Here is a 26,317-nt window from a genome sequence, read left to right as displayed (position 1 = left end):
CAGTCCGTGTCAAAACCAGAAGAGCAATCCAAAAAACCAGGCTGTAAATCCAAAAAATGGGCAGGCAAAAGTTGACAACGTGGAATACAAAATCAGGGTATGGTAACACAGGAAGATAATCAAAAATAATACTTGGTATGCTTAGAGAATCTAGAGGCAATACTTTACAATGTCTGAGAGTTTGAGACATCAAATAATGTAATTCTAAGTGTAAGTGATTTAAAAAAAAAACAACAACACTTTTTTTGGCCTATGTTTCCTTGTAGACATCATAATTGGCCAGTCACCCAAGCCTACTGTGCGTGCTCTTCATCAGACAAATTGTACAGTCCAACCTGCAGCATGTGTGTGATTGAAACAAGGCAGACACACTATATGATTTGATAGTGTGTGGGGCTTGGTGTGCCAGTTATAGCATCTCCAAAATTATTCTCATTCTGGGCTTTTCATCTCTAAGTATTTTAAGGGTTTAAAGAAAATGCCAAAGGAGAATGGCAAGAATTTTGCAAGCAAATAGATAAACCACAACCAGGCGAACCACAACCAGATTTACACTGGTCATCTCAGAAAACTACTTTTCAGACTTTTCAGTCCTAAACTGGCTAGATTAACCAAAGACCATGTCAGGTACTGTTTTCAGAAACAAGGAACAAGAATACCAGTGTGCGGTAGGCACATTAAAATCAAAACCAAAATGATGAAAAGTTGACTGGTCAGACAAATTGAGGTTCCATCATGTTGAAAAAAGGACCAGAATTTGACACAAGCAACATCAATCCATGATCCCATTGTGTTTACTGGCAGTACAGGCCAGTGGAGACAATGTTATGGTGTGAGTAAGGTTTTATAACATGTTAGGCTTTCTGATACCTACTGAAGAATTTGTAATTGTTGCTAATAATAATAATAATAATAATAATAATAATAATAATAACAATCTAATTGATCGAACAATTGCTTATCTAATTGTTGTTGAAGCTCCTAATGGATGCATGATAACGCACCAAATATTTCCAAGCACATGACTGCAAGTTTGTCATTGCTTCCAGTAGAGTCCCTGGATCATAACCAAACTGGGCCAGTGTAATGTAATCTTAAAGGTATGATGCAAGGGGGAACAGGACGCGGAGTCACAGAAAACAAACGTTTTAATATGTAAACAAAAATGAAACAAAAACAATGGTATAAAAACAGTGAATGAAGCACGGATGTAAACAGGGGTTTAAATACATGTACAAATGAGGCGGTTAACAAGGGGCAGGTGCAACACATAACATGCTATCAAGGTAAGTGTGGAAACATGTGAATGCTGTACATGAGGAACATGGGGACACAAATGCAAAGACAATGGCAACAATAACCTAACATTGAGCCATGTGGTGGGGACGTACCACGTGGACCAGGGTTGTGGGGAGTGTACCGTGACAAAAGGGTTATTCTCGGCTAAATGCAACTCAATTTTAAAGGGATATTCTTGGTTAAACATAACTTAATCTCTATTTACTGCAAATGTAGTGAACTGTGTATTGCACCAATCAAATACTTAGAATACAACACTTAGAATACAACAACCTATTTCAGGTATGTCTTATGAAAGGATTGGCTATTCTCGCTATGCTGGCTATGGATAACCATCGATTATTCCGATGCTATATATTTTAAAGCAATTCGCTTCTTAATATTTACAATTTCTGATTATATTTAGACAACTGATCGGACACATAGCCTTGTTCTCTAGGTTTGGTCATCTTACCTTGAAAGTGAATATTTGGTTTTTGCAATTAATTTAAATGGGTTATTGAATTCCATTATTTTATCTTATCACATCTTATTTATGGTAAGGAAAGTATCCAGATAACAAAAAGTAATTAGCTAACACAATCATCACAATTACACTTTGCGTGCATCACAGACCTGGCCTTGCAATAGTCTGGCTCAGGCCCCTATGGACCTTTCTGTTGTTAGCAATTGTGTCCGCCAGAGGGCACTGTGGATCTGATATCTATATGCGCAATTGAATGAAAGAAAATGCCACCAGATGGCGGTTTAGGATTGCTACTCTTTTGCAAGGTGCTGTTCCGCACATGGTCCATATTTCAATTTAAAATATATATATATATACATAACAAAAGTTTGATCGAATTTTGAAACACAGGGATAATAATCGATGAGATCATGGCCATGAAAGGTGAGCTACGTTCTTTTTTTCTAATAGTTAAATGCTGAGAAAGATACCCGAGGTTCAGATTAAAGATGGAGGACAGTGGAAAAAGCCACGTCGATGGGGGATGGGTGGCTGCATAAAAGCTGGTCAGGGAGAACGTGTCTTATTCTAAGATAACAGTATGAGCTATCGCAAGATATTCATGTGAGGCCAGCTTGCACGACTTGTGTTCTACAGCACTTGGTCACGTTGAAAGGTATTCCATTTACCCGTGGAATGTGACTGTTATCCTACAGAAGCACAGGATATTTACCCCGTTGAACACAAGAAGGGGCTCTGATGCAGGAATCTTATGCCATGTCTATAAGTAGTGCTGCAATGTGCTTTGTTGCAATGTACTAGCTAATATATTCGCTATAACACTAACCTAATGGTTATAACACGAAAATAGCTGGATTCGTATGTCTTGAATGTTAGCTATGATTCATTTGTTTTTAAGTGATGTCATGAGCTAATCTCTAAAGTATATTCATGAACATTCAGTAAATATGTAACTCTTAGCAGTACTTACCAGATAAGTACAAAGAAGGAAACCTTTAAATGTCTTTTCTACTTGTTTTACTTGTGTTTTCGTGAAGAGAGAGTCTACAGTTGGCATAATTAGTGACCATTTGAGGCTAATTTAATCCTAATATAAATAAAGCAAGTGAACACCGATGGGGTGAGATGTATCATGTTTATCTGTGTGGTTTTGATTTTGGAGATTTAGTGAGTATGTGGGGGAGGCATGCAAAGGCTGTTTATCTGCAGTTTGTCCTGAATCACTACAACTCACGCAACCAGGCTGATGGATAATGTTGCATAATTACAGTAGGGTCACGAAACAGTTGTTACTGCCGAGTAATGTACAGTGCTATTTTGCAGGGTAATTAAGCATAGTTATTACTGCATGCTATTCTAACTATTATTACTTTCAATAACATTTTTACTACAGGTTAGTGTAACTTGTATTACTACAGTATAATGTTTGTTATGATTACAGTAAAATGAATAGAGATATTTCTTATGGACATCAGCCTTGGCTGTTTTGCAGTCAACATCCTGGAAAGCCACCATCATACTATAGTCGCAAAATACATTTTCTGCACCAAAAACGATCAGGTTGCTCAAGCCAATAATTGGGGATCTAGTTAAGCTTGATGGCTGTGCATCATGCTAACAACAGTGCTCAGTGTAACGTGTGTACCTGGTAAGTGGGCACAACCCATGTGGGTTTGCTTCCTAGAAAAAAGAGCAAAATGCATTTTTCTCATTTGCTTACACACATTTTTGGAATATAGTATCTGCTCTGCAAAAAACATATTTCTCAAAAGTTACACTTTTAAATATATTTTATATTCTATTGTGAACAAAAGTATGTAATTTGTTACTTTGTTCTTCTATATTACTCTATGTAATTACCAAAGCCTAAACACATTTCACAGGAATTACAAACTCCATAGACACATTTGTGCATAAACTCTTAACACGTTTTACTAGATTTGTTAAGTTGGAAAAATCAGTGGAATTCCCCTTTAACAGGACAGTGTTCCCGAAATGAAATGTTCAGCAAGAATGAAACCATATGATTTTATGACCATATGAAATTGCATAACAACTGTAATGGTAACCCTGTATAGAAAAACTGAGAACACATTTGTTATTTATGTAGAATAAGAGACAACAGAAATTGCAAATAAATTTACTGTTTACTTTAGTCTACTTTTGTGGTATTTACAGAAGAAACAATTAAAGCTTACAAAAATGTCCAAAATAAACAATATAATCTATTAATAAATATATTGTAAAGTGGAGTGATCACGAGGCAGACTTATACACTGAGAAGAGCGAGCTTTATTTAGGGCAAATCCATAGTCAGAGTTGGTAGTACAGTCTAGTATCAATGAGCCAATTTGCAGAGTACAGGAATACATAATAAGTAAAACAGACGATGACAAACAGGGACTAGGAATAACATGGAGGCTAGGATTCGCAAAGAATGGCTAGTAACATTGCACAGGTGATACAAATAAGGTGAAAATGAAAACAAGGACTGGAACAATAATGGAGAAAATGAACCAGTGACATGAGACAGGGAAACCATGACAATAGGACACTAGGGAGAGGCCAGTCATGACATATATACAGTATCATGCAATTAAAACAAACTCATTCAGAAAAGACAAAATGTCTAATTGTTGAAAAATTCTAATAAATGAATTCTATTCAGAATCATTCCTTTCTTTTTTGTTTGGCCACAATATTTCATTAACATCAGTGAAAATGTTCACTCCAGCAAAACAACATTGAAAAAATGATAAATGTCTTATCCAGCCCTGGCAGTCTACACCATTATCACACCATCCTTCTTCATGGCTTGAAGTAGAGTCCTGCTTATGAGAACTGCAATCACACACTTTCCAATGCTACAAGGAAAGAAATCTCTATTGTATTGAAAAAATTGGTAAATATGGTGAATATCTCTTTTTGCTGGACATTTGGATCACTTGCTCTGGAATAAGTGTCAGAGTGTCAAGGAAACAAATATGGGCAGTGTTTTGACACAATGCATATCTAGTGTGATCACAACGGTACATTATGTAAGATTTTATACAGGAAGTGCAACAGTAGAACATTCACAGTACCTGATTTGATTTGTAAACGTTCTATAAATAGAGGCCAAGGTGAGACAGAACATACTGGGCTGCATCTGTCTCTCACTCTCAAATCATGATTGATGACAGTCAACAAATTTAATTTGAGTTGATTTATTTTTAGGCAACTTCCTCTTACTTTTCTTTACTGTGTCTCTGCCCTCTCCTGTTTATACATTCTCTTCTGTGTATAGCAGTTAACATTGCAGATCTCTTTGTTAGATGTTTAACAGTTTTTCTCATTTGCTAAAATTACTCAGTTGCAAAACTGTGCACGGGGATCCACATGTACTGTGTTTATTTATGTTGTACGCACCCCCCCCCCCGGAATTGCACACACGTGCACAGGATTTAGTGTTAATGTCTTACGTCTGTTTAAACCCCTGTCCGTGTGTGCTCCCATTGTTGGTCATTGTCGCTACGTGTGTTTAATAAGATCTGTGTAGCCGTAAAGTTAGTTTGTCCCATGTCAAAGTGTAGGTGTTTATCGTTTAATGTTAAGTGTATAGTTATGTTCATTGTGTGTGTTATATGTGAGTGCCACTGTTGTCTTAAATGTGTAATGTCAATAAATGTTCTGCACGAATGAGGAAGTCTGTGCATCCTGCCACACGCCCTGCAGCACGCAGGCCAGCAGCTACGTTACACTTTCACAAAAGTGGCCAAAGAAATAATTAATTGCACTATATTAATTCATTCACTGTGTTAATTCAGCAAACACATGATGTCATTAAAATTAACTCAAGTCAACACAGCCTAAACTCAAAAAGCACAACTTTCTCCAGGTGCAAATACTAAGCCTCCAAATTGTTAACACACTGAGAGGAATTGCTTGGTCAACAAATAGGGATTTGAAATAATGGATCTTAGCAAAGCCAAGGTTGCAAGACAACAAGAGAAAGAGGATGATAACAACAAGGACAAGTAATCTCAGATGCCACCCTAGTTCAACATATGGGAGGACTATGAGAGAAGCTGAACAGCTAGTGCAACCCAACCTAATATAGTTGCATTCATGGAATGGAGAGTGTACTGGGTGACAGCAACCCTTCTGGTGGCAATGGTGGTGACATCTGCTGAGTCAATCCAGGGTTTTCTGAGGTACACAAGGGCTGTTTTTCCCATCCTGCCTGCCACCATACCCTGTTGCTAGACCTGTCACAGTCATGAACTTTTAGCTGATTAGTTGTTATACAAGTAACTATAATTAGCAGTTTGTCTTTTTTTGTATTCAACTATTAAATGTCACGTTGTGGTGTGTGGTGGAAATTCAATGAAACGGGGAGTCAGATGTGGATAATAAGTAAAAAAGGTTTTAATAGAAAAGAAAGATTCCACAGAGTGTGGGGCTCACTACCAAGAGAAGCCCCGAGTCATACAGAGCATTGCTTGATATACAATTCTAACTGTATGCCTTGACCAATCACAGAAGCGTTGCTTATCTCTTTCAGGCCGGCTGGTAAGAATCTTGCTTGACTGTCATCCCTTAATTGCAGGCAATAAAGCGATTGCAAGCAATAAAGCGATTGCAGGCAATAAAGCGAGAGACATCTTCCTGCTTATCTAATCTACGGTCTCACTCCCTTAAAGTTCTTTGCTTACATAAACATTTTTCCTAGGGAACAGGATAGTGCTGAATGTATGTGAATCACTGAAGCACATAGTATTTCCTTTACATTTCCCCCCTTTGATTCTCATACAATCATTAACTAAAATCTTCAGTTATGGCAAAAACATGGAAGTTATCCTTATCCCAACATAAGTATGTATCATATCTGTGATATGATGAATTCTTTCCTGCACAATTAATTACGTCACATAAGTCAAAAGTCCATGCAGTAGAACTGCCCACCATATAGTCCAATTCTACTCCTCCATACTTCTGTATACACCAATCTTTAGATGTAATGACACTGATGCGTGATAGTATCAGGCTGATCCACAGGAGGTGCTGCATCTTGCTAGTCCTGCGGTGGCGTTTCTGGTGCCTTTTTACAATGCGTGTGATGCACCCATGTCGCTCTTCCGTCGGTCTTGACGGCGGTGTTAGTCGTCAGTAGCACTTGGAATGGTCCTCTCCACCTGGGCTGGTTCCACCGCTTCCTTCTGAAGTCCTTTATCAGCACCCAATCACCTGGTTGGTGGGTGTGGAGTGGAGTATTCGTCACCTCGGGAAGGACTGCCTTCACCTGCTTAGACACATGGGAGAGAGATTTGTGCAGAGACACACAATACTGCAAAAGTGATTCATTGATCAGGTTAGTATCCCAGTCGGGCGGTCCTATCCCCGTGTTGGGAGGCCGTCCAAACACTATCTCAAAAGCTGATAAGCCTGTTCGTGCCTGCGGTCTGGTTCGGCATTGCCACAGGACGAGGGGAAGGCATTTTACCCAATTCATGCCTGTTTCCTGCGTTAATTTAGCTAGACCTCCTTTAATGGTGCCGTTTGTCCGTTCTACTGCCCCTGCACTAGCAGGGTGATAGCTGCAGTGTTTTCTCATATCTACCCCTAGGTATTTAGTCAGAGCTTTTAGTCCTTCGTGTACGAAGGGTGTCCCATTGTCACTGGACACTCGTTGTGGTAACCCCCACCGGGGAATAATTTCTCTCAGTAGCGCTTTTGCTACTGCATCACTATCTTGTTTTCCCGTTGGGAAGGCCTCCACCCACTTGCTAAACATGCACACACACAAGCATGTACCTCTTTCCTTCAGCTGGTGTTAGTTCTACAAAATCTATTTGCCAATGTTGAAATGGCTCACTAGGCGGCAGGTGTCCGGCGGGTGCGTGTTTGGTATGATTGTCTCGGTGTGGTGTGTTTTGTGCACATACCAAGCATCGGGAACAAAAATTTTGGGTGTGTGTGTTTATTCCTGGTGCATACCAATGTCTCGTTATACTCTCCACTATCCCCCCTTTGCTCATGTGACTCCTCCCATGAGCAATCTCAATTAGTCCTTTCATATAAGCTGTGGGGAGACAGGGTTTGTTCATATCTGGGTGTACCCATATCCCGCCTATTTGTTTACACCCCCCTTTTTTCCATTTCACATAATCTTGTGGAGTGGCTTGTTTTTGGATATCTTTAGTAGATATTCTGGTTTCGGTATCTGCTTGTGCCATTTGTGTATGGAGCGGTTGTAACGCTGTGAGTTGAGCTACTTTATCCGCATAAGCATTCCCTTTTGATACGGCGTCATCCGCCTTAGTGTGTGCAGCGCACTTTATAATTGCTACTTCCTTTGGTAGTTGAATTGCTTCCAACAGCTCTGCTACTAGGTGGTGATTCTTTATCTTTGCTCCTGAGCTGGTGAGAAAGTTGCGATGTCTCCAAATGGCCCCAAAGTCATGTGCTACTCCCCACGCGTACCGGGAATCGGTCCAGACGTTCACGGTCTTGTCTTGTGCTAGTTTACACGCCTGTATGAGTGCAGCAAGTTCAGCTGCCTGCGCTGAGTAATTAGATGGGAGTGGTTCTGCTTTCACCACTTCTGTGTGTGACACAACAGCATATGCTGCTCGATTAGTGCCTTGAGAGTCACGTTTAGCTGAACCGTCCACAAAAAATTCCAGGTCCGCATTAAATATTGGTTCCTCCTTTAAATCTATTCTGGGAGATGTTGCAATTTCTAACACCTGTTGACAGTCATGGGGCTCTCCTTCCTCCTCTGTAGGCAATAGAGTGGAGGGATTTAGAGTTGTGCATCGTTTCACAGTAACATTTGGCATGTCTAATAAGGCAGTGTGGTACCTAAGCCATCGCTGAGTGGACAAATGTGCCACTTTTTGATCTTGCAGTATTCTTGACACTGCATGAGGCACATGTAGGGTAAGCTTAGCGTAGCCTACTATGTCTCTGGAAGCCACTAGTGCCTTCTCGGCGGCTGCCACAGCTCTTACACATAAAGGTAGGCCTGCTGCGACTGTATCTAATTTTCCTGAGAAGTAGGCCACCGGCCTTTGTTTGTCCCCATGTTTTTGTGTCAATACACTTGTCATATATTGCCCTTTAACATCCACTGTCTGTTCAAATGGTTTGTTTGGGTCGGGAATGCCTAACGCTGGCATGACTTGTAACAGCTGTTTCAGTGTTGTGAAGGCCGCCTCAGCTTCCGGTGTCCATTCCGGCTGTGAGGAATTTGACCCTTTTGTCGGTATTATATCTCTGAGTGGTCCCTCATGTTCTGCATAGGATGGTATGAATGTCCTACAATAGGAACACATTCCTAAAAAGGACAACAGTTGTTTTTTCGTCATGGGCTTTGGTATAGTCAAAATGGCATTCACTCGGTCTTTAGTCAGCATGCGCGTTTGCTCAGTGATGTCATGTCCTAAAAAATGCACTTGCTGCTTACAGAACTGTAATTTGGATTTGGATGCCTTATGGCCTTCCCCTGCTAAATGATGTAGCAGTGCCACCGTGGCTTGTTTACACGCTTCTCGTGTTCTCCCACAAATCAAAAGATCATCAACATATTGCAGCAAGGCTATTCCCTTAGGGAGTTCTAAAGCCTCTAGGCTTCGATGTAAGGCGGCATTGTAAATGGTTGGTGATTCACAATACCCTTGACACAATCTCGTGAATGTGTATGGCTTTCCTTCAAAAGTGAAAGCAAACCAAAATTGGCTATCCTTGTGCACAGGTACGCTAAAGAAAGCGTTGGCCAAATCAACTACACTGAACCACTTACTGTCTGGTGGGATCTGAGAGAGAATAGTGTGCGGGTTTGGAACTTCTGGGGCTCTAGGGTGTACTGCCGCGTTGACAGCCTGCAAATCCTGCACAAATCTCCATTCATCTCTCCCTGGCTTCTTAACTGGGAAAATTGGAGTACGTACTGGTGAGTCTGGGCATGGTACGATAACTCCTGCTTGTTTTAATGATTGGAACACAGGCCTGATGCCCTCCACTGCCTCTGGTTTTAGAGGGTATTGGTGCTGGCGTGGTCTGTAATCAGATTTTGGGGTGATGTGGACAGGCTCACATCCTTTTATTAAGCCCACATCATTTTTTCCCTGTGCCCATAACCCTGCAGGAACTGTTTTCAGTTCCTCTTCCTCTTCCTCTGAGAGGGTAACAGAGGCTGCCATAATTACTATATTTGGACTTACAAGCTCGACCCCCCTTCTGCTATTTAGCCTATACGGGGCTGGCATTTTCCACACTTCTATGCTTGGGCTGTACATAATTTTACACTGGGGTTCTTTTATCCAATCAGTTGCGCTCAACACGCGTTTTGTCCACAACCCTACTCTCTGCCAGTCTGGGTCAACATGTGCGCTAGCCAGCGACACATGAGGTGTTGCATGTGAGATTGAATATAAAGATTTCTGTTTAGCTGAGAGCTGCACCACTCCCGCAGCCCACTCGCAGTCCCACGCTATGGCTGTGATAATCAAACTGTCGCTGCCTCCTAAGTCAAATTTCTGTTCAAAATCAACGTCACATCCCTCATGGACCTTCATTGTACAGTGAATAGAATCACTTTGTTTAACTGTCAGCTCACCAGGTAGCGTGTTAGTAACTTCAGTCATAAAATGTGTTAGTACTTCCCCCGCAGTGCACTGCAATTCATACACGTACAAAGGGGCTCCTGCCTCTAGCTGGACTCCCTGTGTAGGTGTTTCCCACGTAACAAACAACCCCTCTGGGTTGCTGCTAATTGTGCACCCAAGTTTACACATTAAATCTCTAGCTAACAAATTAATTGGACAGGTTTCTGATATCAAAAAACTATGTTTAAATTGGCTTTTCCCTAAACTACATCGGAGAGGCTCGGACATCCTTTCATCAATGGGATGACCTCCCACTCCAATTACTGTTATCCCATATCCTTGTCTCATTCTACATTCTATTAATCCTTCTTTTAACACTGAGTGGGTGGCACCACTGTCAACCAAAAACCTAACATTTTTTCCCTCTACTTTCACAGTTACCTCGGGGAGGCCTCTTGGCCCTTTACTAATCTGCTGTAATAGTTGGTAATTTAAATTTGTCACTTCCCTTTTGCTGTCTTCACTCAGTGGTCCGCTGCTGTCCTGCCTCTCCACCGCCCGTCACTCGTGGATTGTGGGATCCTGATCTGTGCCCCCGTCATACGAGTTATCCTCCTCCGGACAGTTTCTGGCAAAATGTCCAAGCTTTCCACAGTTGTAGCATTCCTGCTCTTTCATCCAATCAATTTTTCCTCCTTTTCCTCTTCCTCTGCCTCTGCCTCTTCCGCGACCACGTCCCCTGCCACGACTACTTCCTCGTCCGCGGCCTTCTCCTTGATCTCCCACCATCTGGAGCATTGTCAGCATCGCTTGGTGTGTGGTATCTGCTCGTTGACGCTCTCGTCTGGCGTCTTTCTTCCCCAGGATTGTCTCATGATGCTTGGCATGCTCCTCAATAGTAGATAGGGGAGCTCTGCTGTAGCCTATGCAGTTTTTTTCTAATGAGATCGCTGATGTCTTTTCTCATATTCATTAGGAAGCTGTTTCTCAAATGAGCTTCCCATGCACCTACTTCTCCAGGTCCTGCTGCTCGTTGTGCTGGTGTGTCAATTCCACAATGGTCAGTGTGGACACGCGTCAGACGGACGAGAAAGTCAGCGACGGGTTCGTCATCTTTCTGTTTGCATGATGCTATCACATCGGTGTTGATGGTGGTTGGATAGGCTGTTTCCACCCTTTCGATGAGTCCTCATCATCTCTCTGTATGGGCCATTCAGGTCAGGTTGGCCTTGGGGCGGTGCATTCCACTCAGGCAGGTGGAGACGGACATCTCCATCCACCCAGTTTCTATCAATGCGGTTATACTGTGGTCCGAGTCGAATCATCAATAACCGTCTCAGTTCAGCCTGTGTTGGTCTGCAGGACTGCACGAATGCCATCAGTTCTTGTCCGAAGCGTCGTCCGCCGATGTCACCTGGCTTGCTCAGGCCATCAGCCGCTTTCATGATGTCGTCTGCAGTCCAGTGACGGTGGACCATAATCACTCCCTCAGGTCCTGACACTTCCACCATCGGGAACTGTGGGGCATAGTCTACCTCAGGCTCTGCAGATGGCTTTATAGTGGTGTGACTTCGAGTGCGATGAGCCACTGGTGAGGTTATTGCCTCCAGTTGTCGTCTTAATTCGTCATATGGAGACGGCTTTGGTGTTAATGAAGTTCCTGGTTGCGGATAAGGAGGTGGATTTGCTAGCGCTTGTGGTTGCTGAATCAGCTGGGGGGCTCTCGGCGGGGCGGCATCGAGGTCAGGATCAGCTAAAGAAACACACTGAGACACTTCATTATTACCTTTTCTATGTCCTACCTGCTGCTTCTGCCTTTTCTCAGCTTCTTCTAACCACATTTTTGCCTTTTCCAGCATGTCTTCACTGTTCTCATCAAAATATTTCCGCGCTTTCTTATCAGCTTCCCTAGGCTTAACCTTAACTCTTTCAATTAATTTTAACAGGTATGCAACACTTAGAGTCCCTGAGACATTAAAACCGTAATATTTAATCCAAAATGGGACATGTTTGTTTACATGTTCCCCGTAGTCCTTATTCATTTGAAAGAGTAGGCTACTGGAGAACTTGTCCTTACTGAACTCATACTCCTTACTGTTGCCCGCACCCATAATAATAATAATAATAATAATAATAATAATAATAATAATAATAATAATAATAACCAATTTTTTATTTTATTTTTATTTTTTTTCTTGGATCCAGGCAACAAAAGAACAAAGGAAACTTACCTACTCTCTACAATTTTCCTATTCTTATCTTATTATCCACACCATCTACCCCCGATATGGATTAGTTCCGCTCCAGCAAATCGTGCTAGTATACTGAGTCCACTCCTTTCCCTACGGGGTGTTCTGTCGGCCCGGGCCTATTTCTTACACTAGTACGTCTACTCAGTGTGCCTATTCTCTTAGGCTGGCGGAGTCCCAGACTCCGGAGTCCTCTAGACCCTATTTTTAAGCCCTAGTATCTCATGTACTATGCTACTTTACAGACCCACCCCAGGGTAGACTCAGGCGGATCACTATGTCACTTTCTTCTAGGATTAAATTACTGAACTTCACCACTTACTTTCTGTTCGTTAGATCAGGCGGAGCACACCACCGGAGTCAAGCGGGACGTCACTCCCTGGTTAGGTACTTTCCCATATTCTTGTGGGTTTCCCTCTTTCTCCAGCTCAGTTCTCTCTCTGAGGAGCGTCCTCGAAGTTTAGTCACCGCTGCTCCGCATGGTGCCTCTCGCTGATCCTGCCGACAACGCCAAATTCTGTGGTGGAAATTCAATGAAACGGGGAGTCAGATGTGGATAATAAGTAAAAAAGGTTTTAATAGAAAAGAAAGATTCCACAGAGTGTGGGGCTCACTACCAAGAGAAGCCCCGAGTCATACAGAGCATTGCTTGATATACAATTCTAACTGTATGCCTTGACCAATCACAGAAGCGTTGCTTATCTCTTTCAGGCCGGCTGGTAAGAATCTTGCTTGACTGTCATCTCTTAATTGCAGGCAATAAAGCGATTGCAGGCAATAAAGTGATTGCAGGCAATAAAGTGATTGCAGGCAATAAAACGAGAGACATCTTCCTGCTTATCTAATCTACGGTCTCACTCCCTTAAAGTTCTTTGCTTACATAAACATTTTTTCTAGGGAACAGGATAGTGCTGAATGTATGTGAATCACTGAAGCACATAGTATTCCCTTTACACACGTCTATGGCTTCCATCCTGCCCCAAGAGAACTACATTCCTCATAATCCCCCAGTCCTTTCCCTATTCCCAGCGTGTTAGTGTCACCTGTGTCCAGTTACCCTTAATGTTTTAAACCTACCTGTGTCTGTTAATCTTTGCGAAGTCTTGCTCAGCATTGTGCATAGCATTATTAAGCCATTTCATTGTACCTATCTGGTTGTTGTGGTCCTTGTTTTTTCTGCCATCTCATCTGCTGTTTCTGGTATTGGATCTGGATTGTTTTTGGATCTCCCCATTGCGATTTCATTAAAATGATTGAATCTTTACCTGCGTGTGACTCCGCTTCCGCTCATCATAAAAGTACATTAAAGTACTGAAATTAAAGTATGCCTATAAATGCGAGAATAACCATTTAATTTAACCATTAAAATTGTATGTTTATAGTAATTGCAAAATAAACTGTATTCTAAAAATATACTATAAATCAAAATATATATGCTATGTGTCATGGTTAGTCCCTCCCAGCTTCCGTATTCCATGATTTCCCTCCCTGTCTTGTGTGTTTTTGGTCCATTCCTTTGTTTCATTTTCTCCACCCCTCATTTGGTTTTCCATGCCCCTCATTACTTTCACCTGTTCCTCGTTTCTAGTCTTGTTAAGTTAATGTTTTTAAATCCTGTCTTGTTCCCTGTGTCTTGGCTGTTCATTGAATGAATGTTTGGTTGTATGATTGTTTGTTTGGCTGTGTTAGAAGGCCTGTTTGTTTTTCCTTATATCTGTGTGTTATTCCCTAGTCTCTGTTATAGCCTTCCCCTGTTTGCCTTCGTGTGCTTTGTTTTTAGTTTATCATGTATTCTAGTACTCTACGTATTGGCTCAATGACCCTGGACTACTCCATCCACTACGACTCTGGATTTGCCCCTAATAAAACTCGCTTTTCACCACACGTGTCTGCCTCCTTACCTTACTGTGACTTCAGGTAGAATTTCCTTAAGAAAGTGTGTGGGCAGTGAATCTAGTAAGCAAGTGGAGGATTTTTAGTGCAAGTGTAAGTTAGCCAGACTGAAAGCAAGCCAGCTATTAAACATTATTCTTCTGAAGCAGGTCAGGTATGAGATGAGGATTTCCTGTTTGCAGTGTTCCATATTTTGTTCATTCAAGTACACATTAGGCCTGAAACACACAAAATTGAGTTTTGCTGTTGAATGAGTGAACAAGCTCCAGAGCTCCAGCTTTTGTGAATTTAGTGCTGAGGGAATGAAGTAGACATATTCATCTAGGCAAGATGATGTAGATTTAGAGGAAGAGCAGCAGATTCATTATTTTACATTAACATCTATAGCCAGGCTGTTAAAAGGCTAAGCCCCAGAGGAAATGCCTCATCAGAATCAGTTACTGTAGTCCCATTTACTGAGCCACAGCTGCCCTGTGTGTGAGACAGGAGGTCAAGCAAAGAGTAATAGTGATTAGAATGTTGTCATGTGTGACTGAATAATGAAGTTGTATTTATGCTAGAGAAACAGCAGTCCTCTCCTGTTTCACTGGTGTGCTTACACTATACTGCACCTATTGGTCCAGCAGTTAAAACTGAAACTTAATGATAGTCGCTTCACATAGTTAATTTGAGTACAAACACATTGTCCAAAACAGTTTAATACACCTAACAGCATAATTTGCCAATATGAAAGGTCTCTGATGCATCTTATTGTGCCTATATAATACACGTGAAGTGAAGAATCTTTTTACACCTTATTGCAGTTGGGCAAAAGGGTGATACTGTATTTTAGGTTAGTCTTTTTAGCAAGAGCAACGTAATTTAACACTATGCAGGCACAGTCATCCTTGATCATTTGAACAGTGCAAATACTACTCAACCAAAAAAAATGATCAAAACCTCCACTTTTGTGATCTATAGTGAAGTCTTCTAGTCAATGAGTAAAACATGCCTACATCATGAGCACTACAGATTGACAGTCTATGTGCTGGTATAATTCACATGCTCAGCACATTCAGCTCTGAAGATCACATAAAGACTTTCAAAACTGATCAGTGGTCTAATCTAATCTGTACATCTGTATATATAGATTTATACTCAATTACCCTGTTACACAACAACTGTAGATATGTTATTATACAAAATGGATCTGTACATTCTGTAGATTGTGTACATATATACCCAACCATATACATTGTACATTATGTATATAATCATAATATACATATATTGTACATACATTGTTAATATATTTTTGTACATACATAGAATATATATATTTATCTGCATATATATATTTTCTCTATGCACCCCTGTTTCTCTTCCTCAGTTTGGACAGAGCACTCTCCACCATTTCACTGCGCGTTATACTGTGTATGACTATGTATGTGACGAATAAACCGAACTTGAACTTGATCTATGATTAGAATTCCACTATCCAGCATTACCCATTGAGAGATGGACTCCCCTTTTGAGTCTCAGGGTTCCCAATGTTCATACCAGCCCAAGAAGTTTATTCCTGTCCTTGTCACCCTTGTCTTTCTCAGTACCTGTCTACCCATTCTTTAAAGTTTCTTTAAGGAATTATCTATTGTAAAAGGCACTATGCAAATAGAACTTTAGAATACTGAAGGGTTAAATGTGATGCCTAAGTCCAGTGGAAAATGTGCTCTAAGGATCTTTCCTTGAAGGATGAGCCTGGGCTGGAGGATAAATGGAAAAATCATGTGTATTTTACAGTAGAGAATGAAATATGATTGTTCGTTTAGGCTTGTTAAAACATGCACAAAACCCAGTGGCTAAGGCTGACCTCCAGACACAGCAATAGCACAAGGTTTAGGCCATATGAAAAAGAAATTCACATACACACACACACAAAAAAAAAAAAAAAAAAAAAAAAATAAAAATAAAAAATTATATATATATATATATATATATATATATATATATATATATATATATATATATATATATATATATATAAAAGCTGTAGGCATTATGCTAATTAAGTGTCCATGTATATAGTCTGTTTGTCCTTTCTGTTTCTGTCTCTCTTTGCGTGCCTGTAAACTTCCTTCCAATCAGTCAGTCCCTTCTTAGTGAGTAATGAGTAAACCTTCCATGACAGTCATCTCCTATAGGTGAATTGTGCCCTCTGTATGAAGCAACCAACTCTGACACATCCTATAAGCCAACTTTGGCTCTGCTACTTATTTGAACAGAGTACCTTTTACAAAAACATACTGCAGTGGAAGGCATTACAATATATGATTTACCTTTAATTCCTAAACCATATTAGCAGATTTAATGTGACATTAACAGCAAACAACCACGATAATGTGTGCATAAATGTGATTTGCCAACAAATTTGAGCCTTTGCAGTCTATATGGTGCTGTGTTCTCCTTATTTGCATTGTAATTCATACCAAAAATCTAATTCATCACACTGCTTTGCAAAAAATACCACCTGAATTGTCCAGTAGTAAATTTCTTGATAAGAAGCTAATGTGGATTGGATGATCCACTGCATGATTTTATAAACAGGAATTAAATATCATGTTGGACATTTATGTGGCATAGCACAGGTTCTATGAATCTGTATATTTTAGCAACACATATTATTAGATGAAAATGCTCTCTAGCTAATCACAAATAATTTTTAGCACGTGTATTAGCATTCTGACCCAGCTCACACATTCTATTAGTGTTGTGTGTGTGATTTGAAAGATCAAATAATTTTGGCAAAAATAATGCTGGTCAGTCTTCAACCATGTCACAATGATTAACTGTCCTGTTTTTAATGTACTGCAAATAATTTTGCAATCACAATATACATTTTATTAGAGACACCCATCCAGTAGCACATTGGACATCCTTTGGCTTTCAGAACCATAGCAATTTGGCATAGATTCCACTAGGAGTTGCAGGAATCTTGGCCCATACCGAAAGGATAGTTTCTCACAGTTGCCACAGATCAGATGGACATAATGACATGCTCTGAACAGTCCATTTTACCTCATCCCAGAGATGCTATATAGGATTAATATCTGGGGACAGGGAAGGACAGGGAAGCAAGAAAACTTGCTGTGACTATTTGGCAAGGTGTATAGTCCTACTGAAAGTGTCCCTCTGCCATAGAAAGTCAAGAATGTGTCACAGATTTTTGAAATGTACCACAGAATTATGAAACTGGATGCAAGAGCTTGAACAGAATTGTTTTTTTTTAAAGATTCTCTCAGTTGCTTAATAAAGATATAGAATTTTGGGAGAAAGACCACACATGAATGTCCTGTCTTATTTCTGTCTACTTATACTTCAAAACATCCCCAATTTCCTCCATGACAAATCTTGCACCGACTAAGCAACACCAGTTTTGCAGCTATCTTGCATCTTCCAGTTTTCTTTATCCTACCTTGATGGAAGTTGAAATCAGTTAATCTGAGAAGGACCCAATTCCTAGCAGACAGCACCCCACATCTTTACCTTTATCTTGCTCCACTCCTCACCTCCAGTCTGTACTCACTACTGAATATGTAATACAATATATATATGAAACACGGGGAAAGTGGTAAAGCTATGGACCTATTGTTTATTGCACTTATTGTTTAAGATAGACCTTATTTTATTTTGTACTTCTAGGCATAAGCAGTGATGCCTATATTTCTACAGTATTCGTGATCATTTGTATATTGGACTCTAACCTACCATACTGGCTAGGATGACAAAGCACTTTTGTAAGTCGCTCTGGATAAGAGCATCTGCTAAATGCCGTAAATGTTAATGTAAATGGACCTGTTAATATCTGAAAATGTGAAGTAAAAATCTCTCTGAGAGTTGCTTAAAGAATACTAAAACATTATCAATAGTCATAGTTATATAAAAATATTATGACCACCCTTGGTTTGGAATGAACTCATGACAGTGTTTGCTGCACATATAAATAAGTGAGCATACCAATCAATTGTAGCGGAGTGCAATACGATTGTCATAGGCAAAGGATGTAATTTGACTGATGTCCAAAAGGGCTTGATAATTGGGTACTGGGCAAAGAGTGGTAGGTTCTTGAAAACTGTTAACTTCACGAGATGTTCTAGAGTTGCTGTAGTGAAGGTTTACCAGGAATGAACTTCTTGCATATTGAGTGCCACCAACAGGTACATTGCAGTATTAGCAGATCATGTGCACTTGTACATGTGACATTCTTTCCTGATGATAATGGTAACTATCAACAGGATTATGCCCCAAGTCAGTGGTTTCAGGAGCATGACAATGACTTTGGTGTTCTTCCCTGGCCAGTTAACTCTCCTGATCTCAATCCAGTGAAGCACATCTGGGAATACTTGGATTGCCAGGTTCACAAAATTTGACCACAGTAAGAAAGTACACTCTGCTAGGGAAGGAGGAAACACATGATTAGCTGCTAGTGGGGCATAAGTAGAAAAATATTGCAGACCAAAATGGTGCTTAAACTGAACCCAGATCACATTCTTTATATAGGAAGAAATGAAGTCATTAATAGGAGAGTATACTAGAGCCTACAGGTTTGCCTATATAATCAGCCACACTGGGTGAGTATCAAATACCTCATATTGAAGCCAAATCCTAATATTGGCAGCCCAATATTAAAACCTGATATTTGGTAGTGCCATCACTCCAAGTGGCCTAGGCCTTTGAAAATGTTGTGTATGCAGCCTAAGAACCTTCTTATTCCAAACTAGCAAAGATCAGGCTATCCCCTTTATGGAAAAAGGTCTGAACGAGGAAAAATGGAATGCACTGGAATAAGTAGGAGAACTGTGGAAGAACATTAATTTTTACAGATCTGACTTGAGATAAATTGAGCACTGAACAGCGTTCACAATCTTCTTGGATTCAGCTCGACAAAGGGGCAAAGTTAACTTTATACAGGTCTTCAAATCCAGGTGTAACCTACTGTAACATAATGATTGCAGAATGGCAAAAGCAGCAGGGACAGAGATGGTCAGGCAGAAAAGGAAATAATTTGTGAAAGGGAGACCTTCAATTCTACAGCATTTCTAAGTATACCTGTAATATGAGGGTTAGATTAGATTGGGTGGGAGCGTTACTCAGGAACAAGAGTGATGGCCTTTATTGACAGTCAGGACTGGTGGAGAAAGAAAAAAACAAAACAAACAAACAAAAAAACACTTAAAATATTTGTCCGATGCCAATGTAGATCTTCAAACTTTTGTTTATCCATCAGGCAAGGTGATGCACAGCACTGCCATGTAGAGACATTGAAACTTAATTTCCAGGCATGGGTGGATTTCCTATACTTTAGCAAAGGCAGCCCATTTCTTCCTATCCTAAAATCCCCCTACTCATGCAGGAGAGAGAGGTGATAAGTGCCACACTTGCCACCTTGCTGCCTTATTATGACAGCAGACATTCTGCTATTCTGACTTCACATTCTCAAGACATTTGCTCAATCCTTTTGAAGCCCACTTTTTCCTCAACTTCTTCAGGATCCTTTAATGCTCAGAATTTCCCTCTACCTCAAATATGTTTGACGCAACCCACTATCCATCCCTGTCACTAAGACATAAGCATCCTCAACCACAGTGCATTAATTTTCACTATCAAGCACAGAAAAACTGATCAACTAGGAAAGATCATACTATTTATGGCTCAGTTATGCCTTGATTTTTTACATAGCAGCATATGTTATTTGATATTGCCCCAGTTTTTTAACTATAATCTTAGAGGTGTCAAAGTTGTGGAAAAAAAAATCATTTCTGTTTTGTTCATTCAACAAGATGCTGTAAAGATTTATCATCAAGTTTAAGGTGAAAAAACCTAACCTACATAACAATCTAAACAACAAGTCCTCCATCTTTCTTAGTGCAGTTCCACTGCAAGCAGATCAATGCTACTGCTGCACCAGACCCCCTTCACACTCAATTAATTCTTTGCTGAGAGTCCTTCTGGAATCAGAGATTCAAAGGCACCATTTAACCCCTGGTAAAACAAACTCATCCATCTGTTTTTGGGTGTGACTGGATGTAATGAGGTACACACATTGCCTACAACACATTGCAAATATCCTGACCCTGAAACTGGTTCTGACAGCTTGTATATGGAATAGCTGGAAGAAATATTGAAATCCAGTGACCCCACAGGCAGTGAGCTTTCAGGCTGCAAATCACTGATTTTTCATATTCATGTGAATTCAGATAATTACAATCTTTGTTACTTATATAAAAAAATCTAATTCAGTAAGTCCTAAGATCTAACAACAAGTAAGCAAAGAAGCATAAAGAAACTACTCATGTAATGAAAGTGCGAAATAAAGATATTTAAATAAAAATTAAAAACACAGTAGTGAACAGCATTTAACCATCCTATCTATTAATTATTTGATTATCTAAATTAATATCTGAACTTGTTGGTCTTTGCCTGCAAAGCTCTGCAGCACTCTGGCTGGTTTAATAATCACAATACACTATGAAAGCACTGTAGCACATTGTCTCAAACCTCTTGTGCTTTTTCTTTTTTTTTTGCCAGCTGCTATGACCAACAGATCAAAAACGTGTGTTTATAAGAGGCAAGAAAATGTGTTTGCACATGTTCTTTTTATTACATAGTACTTAACATGCGCAACATGTATTCTAGAAGACAGGCGTTACCATGGTAACTCTTGTAGGTCATAAACTGCAGGTTTGATTTGATTGGCTGGATGGTGGGAAAGAGAGATGAGAGTCTAGAAAGCTGTGGCACATACATACAGAGGAGATTAGGCTGTAAAGAGATGTGACTCTCCCTGTGTGTGTGTGTTTGCCATTGTCAGTGAATCTATGAAAGAAATGACCCCCACAATGATAATGCTGCAGCTGCTGCAGTATATAATGTTCAGTTTTACAGGATCTTTTTCAGATGATCAGAAAAGGCTAGCCGTGGGTTGCCAAAAACGCACACTGTCACACAAAAGTAAAAAGTTGTTAGCCTAGAACTCAACCAGGATTAATCACCAATGCAGGTTAGTATTTTAAGCCTTACATTATAGTGTTGTGCCAAATGGGCTCCTGTTAGGACTGAAGAGGAGTAGATGGTGAACTAATAATAATGACATCAGAAACCAGGTTTAAATTTGAAGAAATTAAAATTGTCAATGCATTATATCTCTTTTTCCTCTAAACTACCAGAATTTACAACATAAAGAAACACAAAGAAATAAAGGATTAGAAGTGCCATTCAAATATATCCCCAGGCCCTAGGGGAAAACTTTGGTGCAAATTTCAATTTAAATCACAGTTATTTGTACATGAACAACAATAAAAACTGTCCAATGTCCAATTGTCCAATAAATGATCAATGTGTAGTTTGTCCACTAGCTTGTGTGTGTTTTCTCAGTCCACCCTGTTTGGAAAAGTGTCTTCAATCTGCATGCAATCTCTTCTCTTGGATGCCATCAGTGGCATCAGACTCCAGTAAATCCTTTAAAAAACTGACCTATGTACGCTATGCATAAATTAACTACTACATACAAAGCATCTAGATTCACTTGATAAAAGTACATAAACACGTGTATCTCACCAAAAATGAGTGGATTTTTTTATTACTTATAGCCTTTTAAAGTCAGCAAGTAATTTATTGTTTGGATGTCCTTTACTAGCATACAGTGAAATTCACTAGCTTGTAACCCACGCCAGAAAAATATATCAGAACACTCACCAATTCCTGAATAAAAGTCAAATGTACAGCTCACAGATGTTTGGTAAAAATAAGGTGATTTACTGTAGTCTGGATTGGCTGTGTTTTCGGTAGGGACTGTGCTGTAGGGAAGAGCTGTGAAATGAGGTTTAACACTTTTGTTTTGTTCTGTGCATTCAGCAGATTTTTGCATTCTTTTGAAGAATTTAATTGGTACAGACTGGACTTTAGCAAATGGTTGCTGAAATTTCCTCTTATGAGTTTGGAAGCCATATAGCTCTCCATAGAGAGTATAATACTCATACCTAGACCTTATCAAATTGGGTGCCTAGACACATTTAGCAAATAATTAATGTATCAAAATCTGGTTGAAACCACCTTCTGTCTCCTGTCAGGACAGGTATCCAACACACTCCACCAGTATTACCCCCAGGTCACAATGACCATAAGAATTTGTATTTAGAATGACAGATATATTGATAACCTTTGAAGACAGATTGTTTTACTTGCACAAACATAATGACAGTGTTAGCTTCGAACAAAGGAGTACTTGCTAGCTTACAATTTTCCAAATAGAACATGTAATAAATAAATTTACATTTATCTGATGCTTTTATCCAATTCAACTTACAATTATGCCTGAGTACAACTTAAGGGCCTTGCTCAGGGGCCCAACAACAGCAACTTAGCAGTGGTGGGGCTTGAACCAGTATTCTTCCAATTACAAGTCAAGCATCAAATTCAGAATTCAGGTACATATAAATGTCAGGAATCCTGATTCCTGGACAAATGTTGTTGTCCATGGATCACTGGTACTTTGGTCATTTGAATGGATCACGGTCAATCCAACTACATTTAATTTAAGCAGACAATCACTTGTTTCATTCCTGGTTTCCCCTAATAAATGCAGCTAAGTTGCAGAATGTTTTGCCACTCAGTCTGAGGGGGCATATTCCCGCAGGAAAGTGCAAGTGTCAGTGCATACTCTCTATACCTCTCCTATATTCACAGTCACCAAGGCTGCTACCCAACCACCCAACACCAGCACAACTCCAATACTCCAACCCCATCAGCCTACACTGTTCTCTTCCAGTACTCTTAACAGCCATTACCATGTTGCATAGTTCAGGTTATGGGGAAAAAAAAGAACAATGTAGACAACACAGATTTTACAGTCACGTGATCAGAGTGCAGGGTACTCTCATTGGTTTTGACCTTTTAAGATGTAGTGAGTGACATAATGGGCTCATAATGTCACTGTCAGATTAGGTTCAGTGACAGTAGCCATGAATCAATATGAACCAGTGACAAACAGACACACACAAATACACACACATACTGAAATTACTATTCCCTATATTTAGTAAATATGGAGTTTTTCTCTTTAAAGAATGTGTAAGACTTTCAAAGTAGTGATTTTTAAAACCTCAAAGTAAAACTACCATAGCTTCTGTTTTCATTTCTGAAAATGTAATTGCTGGTTAGAGCAGTCTTAGTTTATACAGCAAGTAATTTTTTATTGGTTCACAGCTCTCATAGAGTTAATTTATCACTAGCCTGGTGAGTCGTCTGGTAGGTGAATCTCTCTCTCTCTCTCTCTCTCTCTCTCTCTCTCTCTCTCGCTCTCTCTCTCTCACTTGCCTCTTTTGCTCTGTGTGTGTGTGTGTGTGTGTGTGTGTGTGTGTGTGTGTGTGTGTGTGTGTGTGTGTGTGTGTGTGTGTGTGTGCGTGTGTGTGAAAGGAACAACATGGTGTAATTGATCATGGTTTTGGAGCTCTGGGGCCACAGTCTGAGGCAGGGTGGAAGTGGAGTGGGGGAGGGTCATGGTGCAAGATAAAGAGGAGCTGTGTGTGCATGTTTTTTGTTTTTCCTCCTGGGGAATTGGAGGCAGCAAATCAGAATGGTCAAATGAATGGAAGAGACAGCTTCTGCCATTGTGTGTGTAGTCTGTCCGTCTTAGACACATGCTTGCTAGTGCACATAACTTGTCTGTGAATTAGTCCTGCATTATATGTTTGTGTGTGTGTGTGTGTGTGTGTGTGTGTGTGTGCGTTTACATCGTAACAGACTTTTTGACAATTAAGTGGCAGGCAGGAAAGATGCATCTCAACCTTTCAATCTCTAGAGACTCACTTGAAATCAGCAGGGTTTTACATTATTAGTTTAGTTTGTAGTTGACTAAAACTACATGTATATTAAGCTAGTTCAAAGTGGCATACTGATTTGTTTATATTAATTTTAAACACATTTTAAGACTATACACATATTAAGTCCATTCAAACTGGCGTATTCACAGTGTCTGAGATAAATTGTACTTTTTGGACTTTTAATAATTAGTTTTTTTTTTACTATAACTTACCTCTTAACTTACATTTTTTTAAATCCTTAAAATAGTAAATTTGTTTGTATTTTATATTTGATTGTTTATTATTTTGATTTTGTTTTAACTGAATGTTTTACTTCTCTCAATCTCTCCCCAACCAGTTCTCACATGAGAGAAGCATTTGAATGAAAACTTTCTCAGCTTGCCCCCTACTGTTAAGTCCTGTTCTGAATAAACTAAACTGTACCACACAACATGTGGGCAGTAGGCCAGCCCAAATATATATTTATGGTTGAACTAAAATATTACCCTTAGATTTAAATTAACTGATCATTTTAATGATGTACAAAGTGGTAGCTTTTGAATAGAATGGTAGCTCTTATAGCATGAAACGAAATGACTTACTGATGGTTGGTAACTGTACTTTATGGTCCACACTGCCCCTTCTGGGCATGTGCAGAACTACACAAACTCAACAACAAGTTTATGACAAGTACAGTTTGAGTCTTCATTCTGAAATTTCTAATCATGGAAAATATAAAAAAAAATATTTTGTTTCTCATATACAGTATATGAACATGTGGATATCACTAAATAATTTAGATTGGTTCAGGTCTTTACTTTCTCCTCGGTGTAAGAAGATGCTGAATTTTTAAAGGTATTACTTAGAAAATGAGATTTGGAGAAAACATTTTAACAATTCGTACAATGTCAATAAAATCACACTAATAGCATTAGTTCTAAAAGTGTGAAATGTGAATGTAAATTATCTTATTAGCCTGGAATGTTGAGCAGCCCTTCTAAAAACAAAACTGAACCTTCCTTGTGTGTGACAACAATAAAACTGAACTGAATTAAACTGAATTGAAGTAATTTCAACTTTTCTTTGTGTTCTAGACCTGTATCCATGTTGAGGAAACTTTCAAAGAGATTGTGAAAGATCCAAGCTTTCATCCCCGACCCCCAAACCTCCCATCACTCACTGCAGTGTTGTCCAAGTAACACACGACCCACTACACTGCCACCATGATCACCTCAGAGCTGCCTGTTCTGCTGTGAGTGGCACTTCTACTATATCATATCCTCAGCTACTTAAAATCAGGCACTGTTACCACTAGATAATGCCCTGCAAATATCACAGAGAGAGCGATATATATATATATGAATACGGGTGATCTTATGGAGCACTGACACATTTCCTTCAAATGTGTGTTCATAATATCATGGTTCCTTTGTGTTTTGAGAGGGGATTCTTTTGCACTTTGTTATTTATGCATGTCTGCATGCGTAAACTAGCCATGGAGGGAATGAGAAGAATTTTGCATGATTTGTTGCAGTTTTGCCACCATTCTCTCCTGACTTCTCAGTACATAAGAGGATTGTGGTAAAACTGATGCTAATCATGGACAGTTCCTCTCATCCCCTCCAGGGCTAACTAAACAGCAGAACACCTTCAGCTCCAGACTGATCCAACCATGCTGTGGAAAGCGCAAACTATGAAGTGTGTCATGCTGTTGCACAGGGACTCCTGCGGTGAGCCTGGCCCTGGGGAGGCAGTCGTTTTGAGTGAGCTCGACCACTCCGGAGGTGGCAGGACCAAGAAAAAGAGAGGGAAGCCAGGTAGACTGCTGGTACGTTAGATACTGAATGGCACCCTTGCAAGACACCACCCTGTTGTCAACTGCAACAATGTTAAAAGAACATTTAATTTTCTCTTGAAATTTCAGCGTTTTCCAACACTTCAGATTTTCTTATGTGTATGGTCCTTTTAAAGTAAAGTAACCTGACC

The 26,317-nt window shown here is 39.8% G+C and overlaps 1 protein-coding gene across 3 annotated transcripts in view; it reads left to right on the top strand.

The window, feature by feature from the left end:
* The first annotated feature begins 2,044 nt into the window (after nucleotides 1-2,044).
* Nucleotides 2,045-26,317, top strand: part of stag1a (stromal antigen 1a) — a 36,523-nt gene continuing 12,250 nt past the window's right edge. For all 3 annotated transcript variants that reach the window (XM_027008540.2, XM_027008539.2, XM_027008538.2), the window contains exons 1-3: nucleotides 2,045-2,188; nucleotides 25,426-25,583; nucleotides 26,051-26,159. In XM_027008540.2, coding sequence (XP_026864341.2) covers nucleotides 25,555-25,583; nucleotides 26,051-26,159 — 138 coding nt within the window. In that variant the 5' untranslated portion in view covers nucleotides 2,045-2,188; nucleotides 25,426-25,554. The remainder of the gene's footprint in view (nucleotides 2,189-25,425; nucleotides 25,584-26,050; nucleotides 26,160-26,317) is intronic.

Source organism: Electrophorus electricus, chromosome 15 (assembly GCF_013358815.1).
Source record: "Electrophorus electricus isolate fEleEle1 chromosome 15, fEleEle1.pri, whole genome shotgun sequence".
Classification (NCBI taxonomy): domain Eukaryota; kingdom Metazoa; phylum Chordata; class Actinopteri; order Gymnotiformes; family Gymnotidae; genus Electrophorus; species Electrophorus electricus.
This window is presented reverse-complemented; position numbering and strand designations above follow the sequence as displayed.